The 23,456-nt window shown below is 40.9% G+C and overlaps 1 protein-coding gene across 2 annotated transcripts in view; it reads right to left on the bottom strand.

Moving 5' to 3' along the window:
* Window positions 1–7,937: 7,937 nt before the first annotated feature.
* The window catches only part of LEPR (leptin receptor), a 61,566-nt gene continuing 46,047 nt past the window's right edge, over window positions 7,938–23,456 (bottom strand). Inside the window, exons 11-19 of one of the 2 annotated variants that reach the window (XM_045028915.1) lie at window positions 21,666–21,814; window positions 21,222–21,381; window positions 21,052–21,134; window positions 18,864–19,080; window positions 17,136–17,318; window positions 16,089–16,184; window positions 15,268–15,370; window positions 14,341–14,416; window positions 7,938–8,759 (exon numbers count right to left, since the gene is read on the bottom strand). In XM_045028915.1, coding sequence (XP_044884850.1) covers window positions 7,938–8,759; window positions 14,341–14,416; window positions 15,268–15,370; window positions 16,089–16,184; window positions 17,136–17,318; window positions 18,864–19,080; window positions 21,052–21,134; window positions 21,222–21,381; window positions 21,666–21,814 — 1,889 coding nt within the window. Of the gene's footprint in view, window positions 8,760–11,750; window positions 13,379–14,340; window positions 14,417–15,267; window positions 15,371–16,088; window positions 16,185–17,135; window positions 17,319–18,863; window positions 19,081–21,051; window positions 21,135–21,221; window positions 21,382–21,665; window positions 21,815–23,456 lie in introns of those variants that run through there. The other variant, XM_045028917.1, reaches the window with a different exon arrangement.

Here is a 23,456-nt window from a genome sequence, read left to right as displayed (position 1 = left end):
CCATTTAAATAATACCATCAGTGCTCAAGCAGCAAAGGGAAATGGAATGGAATACGTTGATTGTCCCTTGGAAATAGTTGGTTCCAAAAGCTAAGCAGAGATATTATACAGGTATGGAAGCACACAGGTATTTAAATATAACTTCAACAATAAACATTTTATTCACAAAAATAAATACAAAATTACTCTGCTATTGTTATAAAGCACTGTTTAAAGTTACATTCTGAGAAGCGAGAAATAATTACTTAAATAACTGAAAATATTCCAAAAGTGAAAGCCACATAAAAATTGTAATTCACAGCTTTGGCAAGGAACCTTCCCCTCCCCCAAACATTCTATTGCATACATTCAAAGTCAAGGATAATTAGACAAAACAATGACTCAAACTGAACAGACTAATAAACCACAAATATACAGAATACATGAAAAAGCAATTTCCTGTTACTTTAAACAATTCTTGTTACTTATAACATCAATGGCAAGAAAAAAATAAAATGCACATCTAATCTTTAAGGGCAAATGACCCGTAACAGTAATAACACCACATTTGATTCATGAATATATTTTAACATAACTGATCTATACTCTTGAAGGCTATTCAAAATTAATTTGCAAGCCTTTAGTTCTAGGATTTATAGTTATTTACTTCAGACGTCACATATGTTCCTCCTAGTTGTTTGCTAGGCAGTTTAAACGGATGTTTTTTCCTGATGGATAAGTAACCATACCACAAAAATCACTCCACAGAATTTGCAATCTTACTGGCAGTCTCAGCATTGGCAACTGAAGGGACTTAAAAGTGAATTATTCTTAGCAAAAATTGAGGTATATTGATAGGAAAGTATTTTACTGCCAGTACCCAAGCTGTACTTTTTCTGGGCCAAGTCATAGCCTATGGTACATCTATGGTATAGTGCCCTCTGGATCTCTGCAGCGCACCTGTGCTCCACGGCCATGATTTTTCCACTCATCCTGAGGGGACTCTTTTTTATTCCGAATGCAGATGGCTGCCTACATGCTAAGCCATCTCTTTACTGGGGTGGAGTTCAGGAGTCCACTTACCCAAGATCCATATATGGTGACTGAGGGATACTATCATCCAGCAGATGAAGATGGAGGTTACCAAGTTGAAGAAGGCAGAAAAGAAGAACTCTTTCCCTCAGTCACCCTCCTTCCCGGCCCCATTCACCCAATTCCCCACAGGATGATGGCTGGCTCCCTCTTCCTGACCACCTCTTTCTCCCCACCTTCCTATTATCCTGGGCCTGCAGTAACTTCCCTAGGCTAGCAGTAGGCAAGAGGGGTCAGACTCCATGAAGTTCTGCTCAGGAGGAGAAATATGGAGCAGGAAACACATTTGCTATAGCATTTTGTCTCTTTTCCATGTCAGTCAGTTTCATGGCCCCTCACATCTGGGTGGGGACACATCCTCCCACTGATGGGTGATGTGATAAGTCTTCAAATATGTTAAGGGCTGTTATAAAGAGGGTGGGAATCAATTGCTCTCCATGTCCACTGAAGTTAGGACAAGAAATAATGGGGCTTAATCTGCAGCAAGGGAGATTTAGGTTAGATAGTAGGAAAAACTTTCTAACTATAAGGGTAGTTAAGCACTGGAATAGGCTTCCAAGGGAGGCTGTGCAATCCCTGTCATTGGAGGTTTATAGGAATAGGTTGGACAAACACCAGTCAGGGATGGTCTAAGTTTACTAGGTCCTGCCTCAGTGCAGGGGGCTGGACTTGACTTCTTGAGGTCCCTTCCTGCCTTATATTTCTGTGATTCTGATTCCCTCCACCTCACCTCATGGACTAGGCCATGGTTGGCTCAATATAGAGCCATTTTATACTAGTCTGTGTGGTGTTACGTAGGCTACTCCTTAAACATGGCGAGAGATTTGGCCCAATGCAACCAATACAGGATTTCAGTTTCCTATTATGTCCCTATCCCAACTGCTGAACCCATGTTAAGATATATGTATATTTGTAGGGTATTTAAGTTCCATTGTTGCACATGCAAATGAGATCTAAAATCACCCTGCCTCCTCAAAAAAACCTCCATGCTTGCAAATATGATTTCAACACAGCATTTAGAGTATAGGCCAACAGATGTGCACTTAGAATATCAAGGTCCAAATTCACTACTGGCATAAGCAGGTGCAACTCCACTGTTCAGTGGAGTTGTGCTCACTTACAGAGGTGAATCTGGCCCCAAATCTCTGATGACCAAACGTCCACCCTGAGATGAAGAACAAATAGCTATTTGAAATTTACAATTGACCTATAGATGGATTTACCAGTTGCCGATTCACAGACTGTATCTGTGATCATTCAGGTGACTGGTCCAGAATTCCTGTACAAAGTGTAACACAGACAATCAAGCAAAAACAAACAAATAAACCATCAAAGAAAACAATAGCAGTAGGCTCCCCATTGAATTTCTATGCCATTCCCTTTACAGCTCTCTGAATTCTGAGCTAATGTGGTGAATCATCCTTCCAAAATTACTTTGTAACTGTATCTGCTTATGCATAAAATCTATTTGTCCATCCTTATAATTAATAGACACTAATGATTTTGGTCACTCTTAAAATGAATACAACATTTTAAGTGCAACTGCAGGCATGTTAAATGTTGTGAGGCTGTTGGTTAATGTAGAAAGGGTGAATTTAAAAACAATTATCTGAGGTGACATGCCAGATATCCAATTTCTGTTAAAGTACAACAGAATGAGGAAAGATTGAAGGAGACTCATTAAGAGTAATTTCAAGAAAAGAATTACATAACTGCTGCCAGCTCTTAATCCTCACTGTCAAAGAAAGAAATGGCACACCCCACTCGCCTTAGCAGCAATAATTACAGGGGATTAAAGGAACACAGAGACAGAGGGGAGCAGATGGTGGATCCAGGATATGCAGGTGTTGCCTTTTTACAGAAGAGTGTAGAGATAAAGCGTGGGATTTAACGTTTTATACAGATGACGCTAAAGATGCCATGTAGTAAAATGGGATGGTAGAGATTTCTTCTGCCTTACTCCACAAGGTCAGGGAAAGAGTCACTTTTGAGCTATCAAAAATATAGGAATTTAGAGGTGGTTTGGAGGTTGCTTTAGCAAAATAAGGGATTAAAAATTGTATAAATTGTACAGTGATTGCCCATACCAGCTTGCCTTTCCTCCCTTAATTAAACAGAGGCACTCTCAGAATTTGCAGTATTCCTTTCACTAGTCGTACAGAATTCTTGCAAATACTGAAGCAATTAGTTTTTAAAGGTTGACCAGTTGTTATGCATGGTTGGGTAGGGGGAAGATGGCTGGGACCATAAAAAGGCACACCAGACTAAGGACTGGATTTTCAGAAGTGCTAAGTATTTGAAACACCTAATGACTTCAACTGGAGCTGTGGGCGCTCGCCGCTTCTGAAAAATCAGGTCCCCCAAATGCTTCCAAGCCTGTACTTCAATTTGAGCACACTGGCCATTGGATGGCAGGATTAGCCAAACAACGTGTAAATGGTAAGGCAGAGTGTTTCTGAGTTTAGAGGCATTGCAGGGAGGGAAATTAAGGAGGCTATAGAGAGAAGGGAAATATGGAACATGTGATGCTTCCACACTGGAACTTTTCATTGCAGTGACACTTAGCCATGTTATTTCATAGTGATCCAAACAAGATCAGTGGTAGACGTCTCAGCTCATATTAGCCTCTTTGAAGTCAATGGGATTACTCACATGCATAAAACTACTCCTGTGCTTATGCGTTTTGCTGGATCAAGGCCTCATAGCAGTGATCAACATCAGGATTTGCAAAACTGCAGTTATCTCTTCATTTACTTCAAATGCTACCTGCTAGTTTTGGTAATATGAACATTTTGCACAATAGCGAGTTTAAAACAAAATGGAACTCGATGAGCTACACCATCTTTTCAAATTTGTGTTATTTCAGTCTTCATAACGAACTGAATCCCTTCTGCCTCCAGCACCAAGTCAGAGCAGCCTGGCTTGTGGCAGGGGATTCTTTTGGGCCTGGGGTGGGAAAGGATCCTTCCTCCATGCCATGGAGTGGTGATACAGTTGCTCTGTAGCAATTAATCCACTGCTGAGGGTGCAGCAGCTCAGAACATTTCGGCATCTGGATTAACAGGAAGCAAAGGCTTGTGGCTCTGCCAGTCCGACTGCTCCTCCCCACCCCACCCCCATCCTCAAATCCTGCTGCACAGGTGCACATAGGGAGTCCCCACAGAGCTGGGCTCCACCATACTCTGGGATGCATGTAGAACCCATGCAGGGCTCCCTCTGCATAGCAGTACCATACCAGTTTCACTGCCTGGGGCCTTCAGAAGCTAGGAAGGAAGATCCAGGATTTCCAGGAAGAGCAGTCAGAAGGGCTGCATTGCAATACCTAGGTCTGCTTGCCACTCAAGCGATGAAATGCCATCCCTCCTGGAAAATTCTCCACACAAATTCCATGTGGTCAGATATTTGTGAAGGAAGGGATGAATTTCATTCTTTGTGAGTTGTCTAACTGGGCAGCTGGCAATTGACATATTTACATGGATGTTAGTAAGAGCTTTTAATTTCTTTTACTAATGTTATCTTTAAATTCCAGTGTCTAACACCACATAGAAGATTCAATCCTTATGGCACGTCAATGAGCCGGACCAAAAGCCCACTGCAGTCAATAGCAGTCTTTCCATTGACTTCAGTGGTCTTTGCAATGGGCCTTTGCTTGCCTAAATTCTCAAGTGACTAGTGATTTTGGGTGCTCAATCTGAGATACTTGATTTTCAGAAAGCACAAAGCACCCCAACCTGTGAACATCAGAACCCTTTAAAGTGTCTTGTCAGGCATCTAGAAATAGAAACCCCCAAAATCAGTAGTTACCTTTGAAAATGTAAAAAATTTGCTCAGAGCCCTTTTACTCTATAGCATTTCCTATTGTTCCTGGTTAAATAAAGTTCTACTACACAGCTCAAAGTTTTTGTTGTTGTTGTTGTTTTAAATAACTTATGTTGCTTTTGTGTAGATTAAATTTTAGAATAATATCTAAACTCAATACCCGTACATATCTGAATACTGCTTAGAAGTTCTTCAAAATAATTAATTGAAAAATTCTCAATATAAAAATAATTAGTCATTATAGAGTAGAAAATACATATTTGGTTTAAGACTAGGTTTGGATTTTTATTTTGTTTATAATTTATCATAGAAAATTTAGGTGAGACGCAACATCCGGTTTCCTCAGAGACCCTACTTCTTACCCAGTTTTTCAGCTCGGTTCATTGAGACCTAAAGAGGTGAAGTGACTTCCTGAGCTCACACAGAGAATCTTAATCCCAGTAAGATTCAAAATACAGGAAAGACCCTTTGGCTCCCAATCATTACCAGTTTGCCATTTGACCACACTAGCTTCTTATCATTGATTTTCTATAATGTGCTCTCATGAAATGGGACTGAAAAAAAATGGTACTTTATTGTGGTTACCTTCACTACTAAAGCCTCATTTTCAAAAGGGGCCTCCAAAAATGTGCCCACTTTATTTCTGAGTGCACTATTTTGCCTAGGCAAAACCCCACAAAAATGGGGAGGCTATAAAGCCTCCCACAAGAAGTCTGACTCCTGTTATCTCACTGCACTAAATGTCTCTCTCTAGCTACTGATACATTCTCTTATTTTTGGTGATGCTTTATATTCTGTTGTACTACTTAACACACTTTCCCTTGATTGACAGATACAATTTCCCTGTAACTATCCACTCCCAGTAGTAGATGCCTTCATTTTTATTTAAAAGGGACAGTGTAAGGGAAGCTAGGCCTAACCCTCCCCCTATATTGATAAACGTCTCACTTTCAAGGATTTACTTGAAGGATGCCAAGTACTTTTTTTTAAAGTAATCATTGCTACAAGCTCTGTCTTCTTTTTTACATATTTAATTTAATGTAGATCCCACCTGAACGAAGAGTGTATACTCACTGTTACTCACCATAAATATGTTGGGGCTTTGGGTACGTCTAGACTACCCGCCATATCGGCGGGTAGCGATCGATTTCTCGGGGATCGATATATCGCGTCTCATCTAGACATGATATATCGATCCCCGAACGCGCTCCCGTCTACACCGGAACTCCAGCAGCGCAAATGGCGGTAGCAGAGTCGACAGGGGGAGCCGCGGACATCGATCCCGCGCCGTGAGGACGAGAGGTAAATCGATCTAAGATACTTTGACTTCAGCTACGCTATTCACGTAGCTGAAGTTGCGTATCTTAGATCGATCCCACCCCCTAGTGTAGACCAGCCCTTTGTGTATGACACTACCCAGCACAAATGAGTTTAGCTAATGGATGCATTGGTTTCTATTGGAGCATTGTTTTATACATAAAGGTATTTAAACCGGAGGGGGAGCTCTCATCACATCAGCCTGAGATGAAGATGAGCTCTCCATACTATATGCACATATGGAAATGGGACGGGTGCTGCACTCCTAAGTGGTGAATGTTGTACATACAGGTGTGCGTAACACAGGGCCGGTTCTAGAGGTGAGCAAACAGGGCAGTTGCACAAGCTGCTAACTGACCAGGGGCATTGTACAGCTGCTGCTCCACCTTTTGTTTGTTTTAGGTGACTGATTCTCCACTCCCCCACCCCCACCTTTTTTTTTTTTTTTTTTGCTTGGCTGCGCTGGGGGTCTGTGTATGTGCTGAAAACATTTTCCAGCAAAACACCTTAAAATCATAGAATATCAGGGTTGGAAGGGACCTCAGGAGGTCATCTAGTCCAACCCTCTGCTCAAAGCAGGACGAATCCCAAGACAGATTTTTACCCTCGTTCCCTAAATGGCCCCCTCAAGGATTGAACTCACAACCCTGGGTTTAGCAGGCCAATGCTCAAACCACTGAGCTATCCCTCTCCCCAGGCCATTACAGTGCACGCATGTGCACTCCTCCCCACTATGAAAGCCTGGCCACACCAGTCAGCTGAACAAGTGGCTTCTATTTTAGACAGACCATTGCTGTGCAGAACTGTCCACAAGGGGCCTTTTTCCACCTTTGCATTTAGGCACTACAGAGCTGCTCGTGCAAGGGGGAGAGATCAGGCAGGCCATGCTCCCTATGTGCAGCCTGCTTTCATCTTCCCCCTCCAGCTGGGGAAGCATGGGCTACTCCAGCCCTGGGCCTGCAAGAACCCTGAACCCTTCGCTGCTGCAGCAGGTGGAAGTTGGGGAAGAGAAAACAAAGAGCTTTTTTAGAGGTGTTTGGCCTCTGCCTGCATCCTTACCTCTACTGAGAGTTGTGGTTCCATTGCGAGATGGGTCCTTTGGCACTGTGTGCTGGGGTTGCTGTCTGCTAGTGTGTGGGGTTGGGCAGGCACTTCCTCTTCAGTGCCATCACCCAGTTCCTCAGTTGCAATGGGCTCCCCTCTCCCAGAAGGGGAGGGGCTTGGTAGCCATGCACATTTGATGCAATCACCAGTGGTCCAGGACTGCTATAAAGCTGCCAAGGGCCTGTCCCAAGACAGGCCTTAGACTAGGATCTGGCCTAACAAAGGTAAGTTTAAATAAAATGCCACCTTTGGAATCCTTGTCATAAGACCTTTCAAGACCAATTTTCTCATTTGAGTATCTGCAGCAGGATATGGTCAGAGAAACATGCAGAGTAGGCACCATAAATAGCTAATTAAGTACCAAATACTTGAAACAACAAAATGAGGAACTGAAAGCCCTAATCTGACGTTTTTAAATTAGGCCGATATGTGGAATTCTGTGGGGCCAAAGTGCTGATTTATGCCAGTCAAATGTAGGAGCAGGCATCCAACTTCAAAATGTGGGCATTACATGTTCACTATTCTTGAGAGTTTCCTGTGGGGTGGGTGGCGAAGATATTGACCCTTCTAAAAAAAAACACTAACAGTAGCAATCAGGTAGAAATATGGGACTATGCTGTGATGACTTAAGTTTTGGTCTCTGTTGTCTCTTGTAGTTTAATGGTGGTTGCCTGAAATTGTGGCATGTATGGTACAAAGGTTTTAACAGAGTTTTCATATTTAAGGCTATTTTTGATAAAGGGATTTAAATCGGAAGAAGTATCCTGAAGAAACCCCATGTCTTTGAATAAACCATTTGTGTGAAGATGACACATCACTCTAGAATTTTCTGTTAAAAAAATATCATTTTCATTTTTTTTAATTGATGTTAGCCCTAAGTAATAAAGGCTCCTCTCAGGACTATCTCCATCACTGAAAGTGTCATCATGGTCTGAAGGTTCTGAAAAGCCCTCAGAAGAAACAACAGAAAGGGATATAGTTTTGCTAGCTTGGCTCGGATGTTGATCAGGTAATATTATAAATGCCTGATTTCCCACCTCCCATGATCTAGAGAAAGGATCTGTAACTAAGGAATCTTCACCTAGGAAGCATCCATTAAATGAACCACTTAGATTCTTTTGCTCTTCATAGAGCCCACTTGATTTGCAGTTACTGATAATTGTAGCGTACTTAATATTGGACTGTCTCATAGTTCCTTCACTGACTTTGTCATCATGGGAACTCTCAGAAAGGCTGTTACTGAAATGGCTACTAGAACAAGCCGAGTCATGCTCAGAGTCTTGAATCGTTGTGAACATTGAATCAACTGCTAATAAATCTTGCTTGTCTTCACTTTTCAATGCTTTAGCAACACTGATGTCTTCCAAAACTATTTCTGGCTCCAGAAGAAGAGGCCCAAATGATATTGCTTCAGGGTGCTTGATAAAAAGATGCTCAAAAGTTTCAGGCTAGAAGAAAAGACATATTTTAATGCTCATCTATCATTTAATAGCTTTATTTCAATATGAAGTTACTATACTGAAAAGCACAGATGAAAACTAGTATGATATATTTTAATATAAAAAGTACATTGATGAAAAACAAACAAAACCTAAGTCTGCTATGTGGCAGGGTATCGAAGCGGGGAATTGGGGATAAAGAAAACAAGCACATGCCTGTGTCTTATGTGTGCAGGGAAGGGTTGATCCTGGAAGGTGCTGAGCATTCTGGCTTAATTCAGCAAAGTTCATTAATTTCAATGGCACTATTCGTGTCCTTAAAATTAAGCTAGTACTTTAGTGCTTTGCAGGATAAAGCCTTATATGCTACAGGATTTTTTGGCATTTTATTTCAATTTGGCATATTAGAAATTAATCAAAATCATTTACAAACAACTGAAATGACTCTGCCTGTTACAATTATTCTATCTAAAGTCATATTCTACCATCCAATTTTTTTTTAGGATCTTCACCTGTAAGTAAGGACTGCATGTTTGAAATTTACACACACACACACACACACACACACACACACTTTAGGGATGCATCCTATCCTACATCATAAAGAATGTGAAATATATAAAACATTTCAAATATACCGCAGTATAAATTGATAATAGGAAACTGGCTTTCCTATTTACTACTAAGAAAAGTTCACTTTAAAGTGTATACCCACTGATGAGTTTAATTAAGACAAATAAAAAACAAGTAGTTAAAAACAACAGATTGTATTTATGTTAATAAACCATACAGATATTATATCACAGCAGGAAACCTTCCAAAGTAACGAGGAATATTTCATAATGCTTAGACTGGTGTACATTATAAGAAGGTATGGTAACATTTTATCTATCTTAGGCTAGTGGGTGTTTGTTTAACCTAGAATAGCCATCACCATAGCATTTAAGGCCCTGATTTAGCAAGGTATTCAAGCATGTTTTTAAACTACTCACATATTTAAATGTCAACACTTGCTTTGGTACCTTGCTGAATTGTAGCCTAAATGCTGATTCAGGATAGCTTCTGCATTGCTTGCATGCTCAGAACTCCCATGGACTTCAAAAGTACTGTGAATATGACATTTAAAATTAGCAAACTGATTACTGAAATGAGCTGCAGACAGTTGCTACAATGCATATACCAAGAAATGTCTTTAATTCATACTGAATGTCCCTTGCTGAAATTTATCCTTCCCTAAGGCAGATCACCTATGAATCCAGGTAGGAATGTAGGAACTGTTGTAACGAATCAGACCAGTGGTCCATCTAGTCCAGTATTTGCTCATCAACAGTGGCCAGAATAAGATACTTCAGAGCAGAAACCCCACAGTAGGCAGGTATGGACGTCTCGGCAATCACGTTTCTTACTGACCGCCAATAACTAGAGGTTCACTTAGGCTCTGAAGCATGAGCATAACTCTGGATATGAGTTCTACAGGATCACATTAAGAATACTGCCTATCACTTTTTATCAATCAAATATCAAAAATTAAATGATCAAATACCACTTTTTAAAATAGATATTTCAATTAGAAAATGTCACTTTCTGCTGAATCAAACACGTCACTAAGTAAAATATATTAGATGAATATACAAATACAATGAATATACAATCTCCTGAGAAAGATGTAATACCATAATGTAATGTAAATAATGACAGAGTAATATGTGTATATATCGCTGTAAAATATGTTCTCAACATGTGTGTCATATGATTTGTGCAAAAATATCTTATGGCAGTTAACATAATTCTATGAAACCAAAAGGGAATACTCATGGTCTCAAGTGGCACAGAGTAAAATTTAATTCACACTCATTTGCCAGACACAAGGAGACTACAAAATATGCTCCCCTCACAATCCTGCAGTCCTTAGGTCCTGCTTAACTTTACTCACTGGGAATAATCCCATTGAGGTCAATGGGACTACTCACACTATGTAAAATTAAACATGTGCATAAACCTTTTCAGGGATAGTGCCATAGTCATTACTCAGCCATATCTCCCTTGGAAATCATCTGGAGCTTTAGATAAGTAAGGTCTTCAGGATTAGACCCTATGACCTAATCCTGCAAACACTTATTCACATCCTTATCCTTAAGTACAACAGTCATTTCACCGGAAAATCAGTGGGATCACCCAGGATCTTAACATTAAGCACATGTGTACATTTTTGCAAGATTGCAGTACAGATGCAGGATTTACCCATCCTATGCCGTACTGCATTAATGGTTAAAAATGATAATATTTTGTTAAACTAATACTCCATAAATACAGCCTTGCAGTATCAATCACAGAACAGACTATATTAAATACACACATTAGTAACCAATTATTGAATCTAGTTAATCTTGTATTCTGACAGACGTACCAAAAGAAAATAAGGAATTACACATGGCTTCAGACATAAGGACGTTAGAGGTTTCTAGTGCTGATATGTGGAAGTTTTATCCAGGCAATGGGTATCAAAGCTAATGAGAGTTACAGTACAAGTCCTACACTTTGTTTTTCCCACTGGAAATTGCATTCACATAAATGAGGGAAGAATCTAGCCGCAGCTGCATAAATTCCTTCTATTTTCAAAGGAGTATAGACCCTGGCCTTGGATGCACATGGAATCAGAGATGCACAACGGTGCTCATCTGAGGACCGTATGGATACGTCTACACTGCAATAAAAATAAGGAGTCTCAGAGTCTGGTGAATTGACTGGTTCACAGGGCGTGGTCTGCAGGGCTAAAAGTTGCAGTGTAGACAGTCAGGCTGAGACTGGATCCTGGGCTCTGAGACCCCCCTGCATTGCAAGGTTTCAGAGCCTGGGCCCCAGCCTTTGCCCAAATGCCTAAACTGCAATTTTTAGCCCCACAGCCCCAGCCCTGCAAGCCCAAGTGAGCTGACCCGGGCCAGCTGCAGCCATGCCATGAGTCTTTTATTGCATTATAGACATACCCAAGTGGCCCATTTTTCACTAAGATTAATAAAGTGTATGAAAGAAGCATGCATTAAATATAGAGACTGTATTGCAGTACAAGCTGTCAAAGGTCACATGACCCTTCAATTCCCATTCAGCACAATACACTTTATACTCACATGCATAACTTCTTTCTCCTTAGCTAGGAACCCAACAGGACATAAGAACATGAAATAATGTCATGGGAGTATAAATCCTTTACCCTCCTTTGGCTGTTTGTAAATTAGTCTAACTTCACTGATTTTAATGGACTTACTCCTGATTTACACCAAAGTGAGAGAAGAATCAGGCCCACAGTCCCTGATCCAACATGTGAGTTATTGGGCTGGCGGTGATAAGTTTCCCTTTCTATATATAGCTAAGTTAATTAAGTAAATAAAAAGGTCTCTGTGCAACTCTCACATTTCCTCCAGCAATACACAAATCTTTGTTCAAAGCCCTACAGCCATATTTGATATTTTTCAAAATTGTAAAGCATTTTCTCCATTGCTGTCAGTATAGCAGCATTGTGGTGCTGGTCCACCGCTCCATGGATCGAATGGAAAGACTATCATTGACTTCAGGGAGCTCTGGACCAGGCCCTACATTATATATGTCAATGAACTTTGTTTAATATTAAATTATATTCTTTGCATTCTAACAATACAGCAACACTTTAAACAAAAAAGAAAAAAACAACTTTAATATAATAAGTAATAGGTTAGCTACAAACATGAAATGATGCTAAATGGAGATTTTACTAAGCAGAAGTTGCCATACTAAGGGTAACAACAAATTTGTACACGCACCCACACACACACACACACACACCCCTAATGTCAGACACTATTATTAAAGTGGCTGTGGGAATATCTATGTGTTTAAATGATAGTGAGTGACGTACCTGTCTACACGACATAACATGGACAATGGTCCTTGTCAGAGAAAACTAAGGCACAATGAACAACACTAAATTATTTCTGCAAATTCTTTGGACTAAATTCTGCACTCAGATGCATGTGATCAGCTCCCATTGACCTTAATGGGAGTGCTGTGCACATCCAGTGGCTGGGTTTGGCCGCCTCAACATGCCTGAAGTCAGTGGAAATTCCCAAAGCTGTTCAGCATCAGAATCAGGCTAGTTCTTGGGTAAACAACCAATAACTCTGGTAAAAAATGATTTTAAGTTGATAACTGGGCAAGTCTTGCACTTAACTAGCTGAATCTCAGACCATTCTGATATTTCTGCTTCTATGGCTCCATCCTCAAAGGTGCTGGGCATTCTCAACTCTTATTGAAACTAGGAGTGTTCAGCCCTTTGCAACTCAGAGCCTTAATAAACAAGTCACTAAACAAAGGATAAAAATGTGATTTAAGGCAAGATTTTTGCCTACATGTGTAGCAAACCCTGCTCTAGGCTGCAATATGGCAATTGTCCCGGATTTTGCATGGGAATCTTAAGTTTTGAACAAAACTATTTCCAGGACTATCTTTAAATCAATCATCATGTATTGTATCTGTGTTTCCTGTCTTCTGAATGTAAACAGAAAAATCTTCTAACAATTCTGTATATGAAGTCTGGGAGCTGGCACAATGGTTCAGCAGGAAGTGATCATGATTAGACTTCAAAGAATGTCCATTCTCTGTTTAAATGAAATGAAATAAAATAAAAGATGAGAAAAGAAAACTTCACTGGGAATGAAAATTCAATATCTGAAAAAAAATCTAAACAGTCGTGGGTCCATTAGCTGCATTTTCTTTTTGAAATTTCCTGAATTTTTAAGTTACTGTCTCAATGATTACACAATAAGTGTCCAATTCCAGAACTGAGGGACAAATTCTCAGCTAGTTTGAACTGGTGCATGTCCATTTAAGTCTGTAAATTGGCACAGCACAACTGTAGCTGAGCCAGTTTGCACCAGCAAAGAATTTGGCCCTGGGTATGCACATGTGCCCTCCCCGCCCCCCAACTTCAAAGGGTGTCATACAGCTAAGCATCATCTGGTGGCAGGATTTAGCTCTACTTCACACTAAGCCTGGACTTTGACTCAACTTTGAGTCCTAGCCCGCACTTCCATCCACACAAAAATCAGTGCGACTCAGGTCAGCAAACATACAGGACCTGTGTCCTGGCACGCTGCTGGAGGAGTTGGCCAGAGTCCAAGCCCTATCTTTTTGCAGCGTGGATGCAGCTCATGCCGCAGACCAGAGTCAGAAGGTCTGCATAAAGCAATGCGAATGCATTAACATGGCTGTGAGACCCGGGTCCAGCAACTGTAAGCCCAAGTTTACAATGCAGTGTGGATGCTCAAGTGCAGGCTTGGAAACACTCGGTCCACAGACCCAGGTTTACAATGCAGTGTAAACATACTCTAAGATGGCCCATGAATTTCAGAACTGGTCTTGATCCGAGGTTCTGGCCCACATCCAGCTGTCAGCTTTCTACAGCTGAAGAAAGGGCCTGCATTTTGCCACTCTCAGTGGCTTCAAGAGCTTGTGTTTGATTATTTGGATAATTCTTAACAGTTTAACACTTTAAACTGAATGTAAGAGTGTGAAACACATAAACCCATACTAAAAAACGTATCACTATGGAAACCCATACCTTTTGAAAATTAACTCCTTGTGCCCAGGAGCAGTTTTTGGGGTTTGGAACATCCTCCCAGAAGAGTTTCTTCATTCTGAAATGTTTAGACAAAGTACTGAATATACACTTTGTATATGGCAGTGCTCAAGACAGAAATATAAAACTGCTCACTGGCATAGTAGCACAAGGACATAAGCAGAGACAGGGTAATGGCCTGATTTTCAAAGGTACTGAACATGGGCATTCAGAAATTTCTAGTTCCCAGTGCTGTGTTCAATCCATTAAACCAGAGGTTCTCAAATTGGGGGTTCTATTCGGGGGAAGGGGGGCATGAGAAGCTTGGAGAGGGGCTTGCTGTGCTCATTTTACCCGCAGCAATGAATAACTAACAAAGCTGATTCCTCCAGACATATCAGTCCGCAGATGGTGCTGTGCATTTGACCCTTGATGGCGCTGTGCATTGTGACGGATTTCTATTTCGTTTGCCTAGCAAATGTATACAAAGTCGTTGCCATCTGTACGTTAATCGGTTTGCATGAACTCTGCTCTGCTTCAAAAAACAGGCACCCCCATCACACTAGTAACAATGGTGTGATGCCAGTAAGCAGGATCTCACTTAAAGTTGACATGACTCTATACTTAAATGGCTCTGTTTGAATCAGTGCCGTACACTTTTTAATATGTAGTGAGAGTTGCATGTTGATTATTTTTAAATCGGTATATCTACTTGTCTAGTGCGGGGGGGGATAAACTACTGCAGACACAAAGAAGGGTGAGAACCATCGCACTAGACTATGCTGCCATTCAGAGAACGTACATCTCAAATATATAAATGGTGCCAAAAGCTAACTAGGTATGAATGTTTCTATAGGCGCACACTTTTTAAGCTGCAGTATCTTCTTATAAGCACATTTAGGGAATCAGACGTGAAAATAAACAACATGCCTTTGTTGCGAGATCAGCAAAGTTCCAAGCAACAAAACGAAGGATGAAATAACTATTGGTAGAATCACATAGAGGCCTGCATCATTCTGTTTTTCACGCCTATCTGAAAACAAAAGGAATCTGTTTCAAACTATTGGCAATATTTTTCCAGTCATCAGTCCTAATTTTATTGCAATTAAAAATATCTAAATAGAACCGTTTAGATAATGATCAGTATGCGTACAAATTGGAAACAAATTACTCAACTGTACATTAGTAGGTTATACATGCCTATTGTATCACCCTTAAGTAAATTGTACTGTGTCACACCAAGGACTCCTGACGTGTGGACAAATACATAGGAGGTGAAATTACTCTAAAAACTCAGAGGCCCCCATGTCTCTGTGGGATTGTCCATTGTTCCCGTTACTCAGAATCACCACCAAGGCAAACAAAGCAAAGGGAGGAGCCCATACACAGAAGAACCATGGGAATACAGGACCTCAGAAACCCCTTGGGACTGTCCCAACATATGCCCTTTCCCTGCAGAACACTGGCCCTTTTGAAAACGTGGGTCAAATCTTGAAATGCATTACGGTATTAAATTAAATGTAAAGACAGTGCCAGAAGAAGTTGGTGGGGATACTCCACTGACTTCAACTAAGCTATGCAAATGTATACCACCTTGACTAAGGTCAGTTATACTTCAATCACTGTGTTTTCACCACTGTTTTCTTGATGTTTCTCATAAAAACATGAGCAAGAGTCCATATCATATCCAAATGGAACTTTTACTAACCAGCTGCTGCTTAATACAAAATAATTAAGATCATATTGGTCACCTTTGATGAATTCATCAGTCGTTTTGGGGTTGCCTACTCCTTCTGGGAATACTGGGTACAGGCTAAACTGGTACTTCTCAATAAGAATAAAATGATCTGGAAGGAAGAAATCAGGCTTTTGATTTAAATTCCAGTTTAGTAAGACTATAAAATACTAGCCTCTAGAGAGGTTTTGATCTCATGCAACAGAGGCTCAAGGCAAGCCCACAGGAAAAAATAATTATTTTCTCTAGTTTAAACCTTTTAATTTTGGATTCAAATGTAGACCCAACAATCTATTTTGGATATATTAGCAATTTCTTCTTATGGAATTATTAGTTTTTGATGAAAAGGTTATAAATATTAAAGCCACAAAGCACATATAGTAAAATCTGGATAAATAGTAGATATATGTAATATTTATATTTAACTTACATTCAGCATATATTGGTGTTAGGATAACATATATAACTGAGCTTTCCTCTTTATCACTTCCTCACTAACCAAATACAAACCCACGCATGTACAGGACGTAACAAAGATGAAGCATACTTTTTCCCAAGTTCAATATGGTAATGATGCTCCTTAAATGGATGTAAATCAGGAGCAACTTCATTCAAATCAAGGCAGTTATGTCAGCATAAAGCTGGTGCAAATGAAAGGAGGGTCAGGCCCAGAGTGAGTATACTATATGGAGATTTGCGCAGATCTGAACCAACTAGCCTGTAGTGCCTTTGTGTGCAGCGACTAAGGTGCGCATGGCCTTGCGGACCAATGCCCATGTGACACAAGGTGATGCAGGACCAGGGCCTGGGTTTTTAACAGCGACAAGGACCAGTCAGCAATTCTGTATCAGCCCCACTCATTAGCTCTATAGCTGACCCTCAACTGACAAGTAAGATCCAGTACAGCCAAGAGCAATCTTTAACACTCAAACTATTCTTTCATTAAAAAAGAGAAGGCTACAGCAAAGAGGCAGGATTCATGTACCCAGAAAGTGCAACCTTTCACCACACTGTAACACAGGTAAAAAATACCATGTGTGTTTATTTTCAAGTACAAACTCACCATAAATATAGTATTTGCTAATATTTGGAGCAACTCGTATCCATTTCATTTGTTCTTCCTCATTAAGGTTTTTCCATTCAATAACAAAAGACGTTATCACATACATTTGAGGTGAAAGTGTCCAGGTCAGAATTACACAACTGCTGTTTACTGGATAAGCATTGAGTGACTGCACGATATTCACTGATAAAACAGAAAAAAGCATGATTAAAATGAGATCAGCTAAACCAAATCAGAGTTGGGTTACACATGCTGCATCTCAGATCCCATGAAAAAGACTATAATGGTTTAGGTTCTTTATTGTTTATGAAGTGACACTGTTTTACACCAGCACAGGACTTGTCTTCACGGTGGGGTAATGCGCTCTACAGAGGTGTGATTTCTAAAGCACACCAACATGTTGCACATTAATTGGTCCATTCAGATTCTGCCAGTGCACACTGAAGGTACCCTAGTGTGTTTTAACGTAGTTCTGTTTGAAACAGCACTACATTAAAGCACACCAGCAGCATCTACATGGACTGATTAATGTGAAAATCATTAGTGCACTTGAGAGATCACACCCCTATAGAGCACATTAGCCCACCATGTAGACAAGCCCTGAGTATCTGGCTCCAGGTGTTAAACGGATCAAATCTGTGGGCTGTGTTCCCCCCACATTTCGCACAGAGTTCTCTCCTAAGCAATATTCCTGTTTTGAGCAATATTCCTGGTTCTTACCTCGATCTTTCAAACCTTCACCCCTTAGTTGAGACATACCGTAATAGCTAAAAACCATCAAAATGTAGCTAGCAAAACAGAGCATAAATCTATGGCTCAAGCACTGGTACACTCTTCTATGGAACAGGGATAAGAACCTAGGTGGAAAATTTCCATCTTGCACTCCTGCTGCTAGCTGCAGCCTTTCTGGGGTATGTTCATGCACACCATCAACCCATTGAGCCATAGAAAGCACATGCTTTTAACTACTATTTTACAAAATTTCAGCGCTGCCTATAGGTTGCAGTAATGCTTCCCTCAACATTTAAAATACAGACTAACGCCTAACAAGGGTGCTCCTATGAAGTGTAAAGTCAATAATGAGTAAGTGAGCTGTCAAAAAATGCTGAGTCAATGGAAATCAAAATGTTCCACAGGAATGCGTTGATTTCATCAAAAGTCTTGACAGAAGAAGCAGGCTGGCCAGCGAGCCTGCCTGCCTGGTTGCCTGCCCGCCCAGCTAGCTCCCAAGTTCTCCCACTGCTCATCTGCAGCAGGGTCTCAGAAAGCTGGAGCACGTCAAGCTGCTCAATTTCCTGGGATCCCCAGGGTAGGCTGCCAGGCTATCCAGTTCTCTGGGTCCCCCACACTCACACTGCAGGCTGCCAGGGCTGCCCAGATCCCCAGCTGGCTAGGCAACTGGCAGCCGAGGGAGCCAAGCAGTCCCCCAGGTGAGCAGCCAGGGGTCCTGGGGTGCGTATTTCATTTCAGAACCACCAAAAAGTTCCCGCAGTGGGAATGTTTTGGCGTTGCCGAAACAAAATATTGGGGAATTTCAGTTCTGTTAAAAATGTGGAGTTTCAGGCTTTGCATTCCTGTAATAGCAGAGAAAGTCATCATACGATGTACATTTTCCTTGTTAATAACGATTTCTTGGTTAAAAGAAAACTGCCAAAAGGCACAGTAGGCATTCTGAAGGTTAAACATCTTCTGAATGCATCAGTGTTATTACTAACCTGTTATTCTTACCTGTGCTCATTTGCTGTGACAGAGTTAAATTAAAATTCATTGAGGAAGCTCCAACTGAGTTAACAGCTAGAATTGTAACGGTGTGTGCATCCTCCATCCATGGATACGTATAGGTAGTGCCACTGGTGACATATTCAGTCCAAGTGATGTTTTCTGAAGTGTGCTGCTTTACAATATAGCCGCACACACTGCATAATGAGTAATTCTTCATCAGTGGCTGCAGGAAACATCAGTATATTTTAGCTGGCTGGGGTTTGATTTTCACTGGGCAGTAGAGAACAGCCTTCTAGTTCTGAGAAAGCAGGACCCTAAATGATACCCATCAGTGAGACTACTTTCCTTATACCTAAAATATTGCTGTCCAATTAAACAGGCTAAAGTTTTTCCATAATCACTGACGCCTGACATCTCTACTTACCATAGCTACTAAGACAAGTGTGATCGAGGAAATACAAACCTTTAATTTGCTCTGGTAACTCATTGTTTTCTCTTATTATTTTTAAAGGATGCAGAGCCAGAAGGAATTGCCATGATCCTAAATTGGGGACGTATTTTCTGTAAAGGAGGCTCAGGACCAGATGCAATAATGCATGTGAGGCTGCAGGCACAGTTACCATGACTACATGTGCAAATAAGGGTAGTCAGTCAATCACCTAACTGATCATTTGCATGTGCAATTACACAGTTTGCATGTAAAGTCATAGCAATTGTACAGGGGATGGTTTGCAGGTGTTAGACCAATTCTACACACAGACTTTTGGCCTCCTTTTCTGAGAATCTGGCAAATGGAAACTAACATCTTTCAATATAACTTACATTCATTGTTTTTAAAGACTCCGAGTCAGAGTTTAAGGCCAGAAGGGCCTCACAACAAAAATAAGCCCAAAGGAGACTAGATTCTGTGCCACGGGCAGAGAATAAGAGGGACTGAGGTGCAACAATGCCCAAGGGTCCTGCAATGGCAGGGAAATGAGTAAGTGAGGTATACCCGGATAATCCTGGAAAGCGAACCACATGCTGCAGAGGAAGGTGAAAATCCCCAAAGTCACTGCCAATCTGATCTGGGGGAAATTCCTTCCTGATGCCACACATGGTGATCAGTTAGACTCTGAGCATATGAGCAAGAACCAGCCAACCAAGCCTTTGAAAGAGATAATTCTCAGTGTCATCTCAGAGCACTGGCCTACCCTGTCCACGGTCCCATCTCCAATTGTGGCCATCTAGATGCTTCTATTCCTCCAAACTGCTGTGAATCAGTGCAGCCCAGGTGGCAAGATTTGTCCCAACAGGAAGGAGGGTGAGTGCTTTACACTCTGGATAAAATACTGTCCTTCCTATCCTGGATGCTGAGAGACTGGGAAGAGGAGCTGGCCAAGCAGTGATTCTTTAGCAGAGCAAAAGGACTTGTTTGCTTTGAGAGGTGGGGATTATGTGCATATGTGCTGTGTAGGTGATGAACAAATATGAGTAGCATATACCCCATCTAGCCTGTGCTACTGATTGCCCCATGTAACTGCGCTTAGGGTAGGGTCAGATCCTATTCACCCAAGATGGGCCTCTGGTGTGACAACCAGAGCAGTTAGCTGTTGAACTGTAAATCTGGAATCCTGCCCTGCTGCTGAATGAAAACGGCTGCTGACTGAGTGAATGGAGAGTCACTGTGACCTCATAACCATCCAGAGCAACCACACAGCAGAGGGAAGGATTCTGTCCTGTTAATAAAGTACTATGTCTTGTTGGTGAGTAGGGAAGAAAAACAGCTCTGCCAGCTTGTGGTAGAAAAGATTTCAGTGTATAAGGAAAAAGAGAGAGAGAAATTCAGAGAGAAGTAAGGAGAAGAGAGAAGATATGGGAGGAAAAGAGATAAGAACTGTACTCTGATTATATTGCAGTATGGCCACCAATCTTTTTTTAGGAACCTCTACTACCTGACAGCGCTGCTGAGTGAGAGGTGGTAAAATGAATGAAGCTGTGTCCTAACTATTCTGTCTACAAAAGGACCATGAATAATGAATGTTTCAGTCTGTCATTCAGGACCACACGTGCTTGCTCGATGCCCACCTCCAGTAATTCCACCAACACTTTTGAATCATGCATCCCACAAAGCCATCAAACTGTGATAGCATCCGTATCATGAGTGAAAAACAGAGACAGTGAGAGACAGAAGCTGAAATACAATTCTTCATACCTTCCAAACTAAAGTAACATTTTTCTGCTTCCTTATGGGATCTTCATTAATAACTCTCCAAAATTCGGGACCTCTCAGGGGAGCTGCAAAATTACATCCATTTTAAGAAGAACAATGTCACACATGCATAAAACTATAATCTTCAGAGTGTATTTATAAACTACACGCACCTTGGATATCCTGTACAATGGTATACGCTGGTTTACTCCAATCACTCCAGTAACCTAATCCATCTAGTCCACTGCAGCGCACCTGAACAATATATACAACACAAAGGTCCAGTACCTTTATCATGACTGATCTTGTTGGTGCATTTGAAACCTCAAATATCTGCAAAAGAATTAAAAATACTTAGAATCGGAATACCACACAGTTTTCTAGGCATCTGACTGAGATCTTAACTTCTCGAACTGGCAAATTCAGACCTCCTGACACTGAGTCCAATGAGAGACCGCTCACTAATATAATTTTGCCACAGAAAATAAATTCTAATGCAAACTAAAATACTTTATCATATAGAATGAATTAAACATACATTGGTTGATTGATATGGACTTTGCATGCACAAACACTGCAGGGATGAAAACATTATGTTGTATTAAGTATAATAGTACCTCCCATAATATTTCTTCCCTGTTCACAGAGTACCGAATCTGAAACTTAAGATCGCTGTTCGGAAATGCTGGGTTTGTCCAGCTCACATTCAGCAGCCCAACATTCTTGGTGATTTCTGCCTTAACGTTAGAGGGAGGAAACGGCTTCACTAGAAAATTGAAAAGAAAAAGCCACTGAAATGTAGACTCTGAAATTTCTAATTGAAGCCAATGGTACTACTTATTCTATTTTTCCCCTCTACATTGGACCGCATTGTGATCTTAGCTACAGCAATGCAAATTCTTCTCTAATATCAGAGGTTATTCCAGATTTTCTCTGGCTTATCAAATCAAAATCTTTTCAGTTCAACGTCTAGTATACCATACACGTTTGCTTACTCATTCACTACAGATGTAACTAAATTGTAATTGACAAATTGAATTTCTGTCCCTGGGATATTGCCCCAAATCAGGACAAAAAGTTGAAATATCAAAACTTTTCACAGAATGAAAAATTCAGAAAAATTTCAATTCAGAAATGTCAAAACATTTCATTTTGGTTTATCGTTATTTCATGTGGGGACAAGTCAACATTGGTGTCTGCATCCATTTCAGGTGCCATGCTACCTCCTGGAGACTCTACTACAGGGAGGTGGTGGAATCTCCTTCCTTAGAAGTTTTTAAGGTCAGGCTTGACAAAGCCCTGGCTGGGATGATTTAGTTGGGGATTGGTCCTGCTTTGAGCAGGGGGTTGGACTAGATGACCTCCTGAGGTCCCTTCCAACCCTGATATTCTATGATTCTGTGAGGTTGCAATGGGGCATCATGGAAGATGAAGTAGGGCTAGGGACCGGGGGGCCAAAGGGGAAAATGGGGGCATGAGTAACCCAGAATTAAACTCCCATGATGCACCGCAGTAGCTCAGGCAGAAGCAGAAACTAATATGAAGTCAACCTGAAATTCAATGTTTTGATTTCCCAAATGGAAACCTCTGCCAAAATTGCCCTTTTCCTAGGGAAAATTTCGATTTCAACAAAGCCCCATTTTGCAACAAGAGAATGTTTTGTTCAAAGTTCTTTGAGCAACCCTACTAAAAAGCAAGAAAAAAAGCTGAAGAAAACACCAGGGGAAGGAGAACTAGAATGACCACTTTGTTAGTAGTACGGTGCAGCGCGTGCTTCACTCACTGTAGCTCAACAGCTTTATCTTATCTCCACTGTGTTTAGAGTGATGAGTGTGTAACTCAGACTTTTAAAAACTCTTCAGGCCAAGTATATCTGAAAGCCTTCATTTGCCAGCACTCCTCAATGTTCAATGTGTATCCTAGGAGTACTCTCCTCTAGGGTGACCAGATGTCCCGATTTTATAGGGACAGTCCCTATATTTGAGGCTTTTTTTAATATGGGCCCCTATTACTCCCTACCCCGTCCTGATTTTTCACACTTGCTATCTGGTCACCCTACTCTCCTCTGCCTGAAAACTAATGGATATTTGATCTGTTAGATCCCACTAAGAACCTAAATTACTTCAGTAACTTACAGCTGCTGTGTTGGCAAGTGCAAGATTCTTTTGGCATGTTGTATAGGCAATACAAGTACAGGACCAACACAGCCCCGCATACTCCACTATGTGCAACGCTAAACATGTATCTGAAAAAGAGCACCGAAGGCCAGGAATACCATATGTCAGTGTTGCTAACGTCAACTTCAACAGAATCTGCAAACACATTTGTCAAAACAGGATGAAAAGAGTGAATCATGTTTTTGAACCAGAAAGGACCACCTCCTTGAACTGCACTCATTTAAATATGTT

Source organism: Mauremys mutica, chromosome 8, assembly GCF_020497125.1.
Source record: "Mauremys mutica isolate MM-2020 ecotype Southern chromosome 8, ASM2049712v1, whole genome shotgun sequence".
Lineage (NCBI taxonomy): Eukaryota > Metazoa > Chordata > Testudines > Geoemydidae > Mauremys > Mauremys mutica.
The sequence above is the reverse complement of the archived record's forward strand: the minus strand, read 5'-3'. Positions and strand labels throughout refer to the sequence as shown.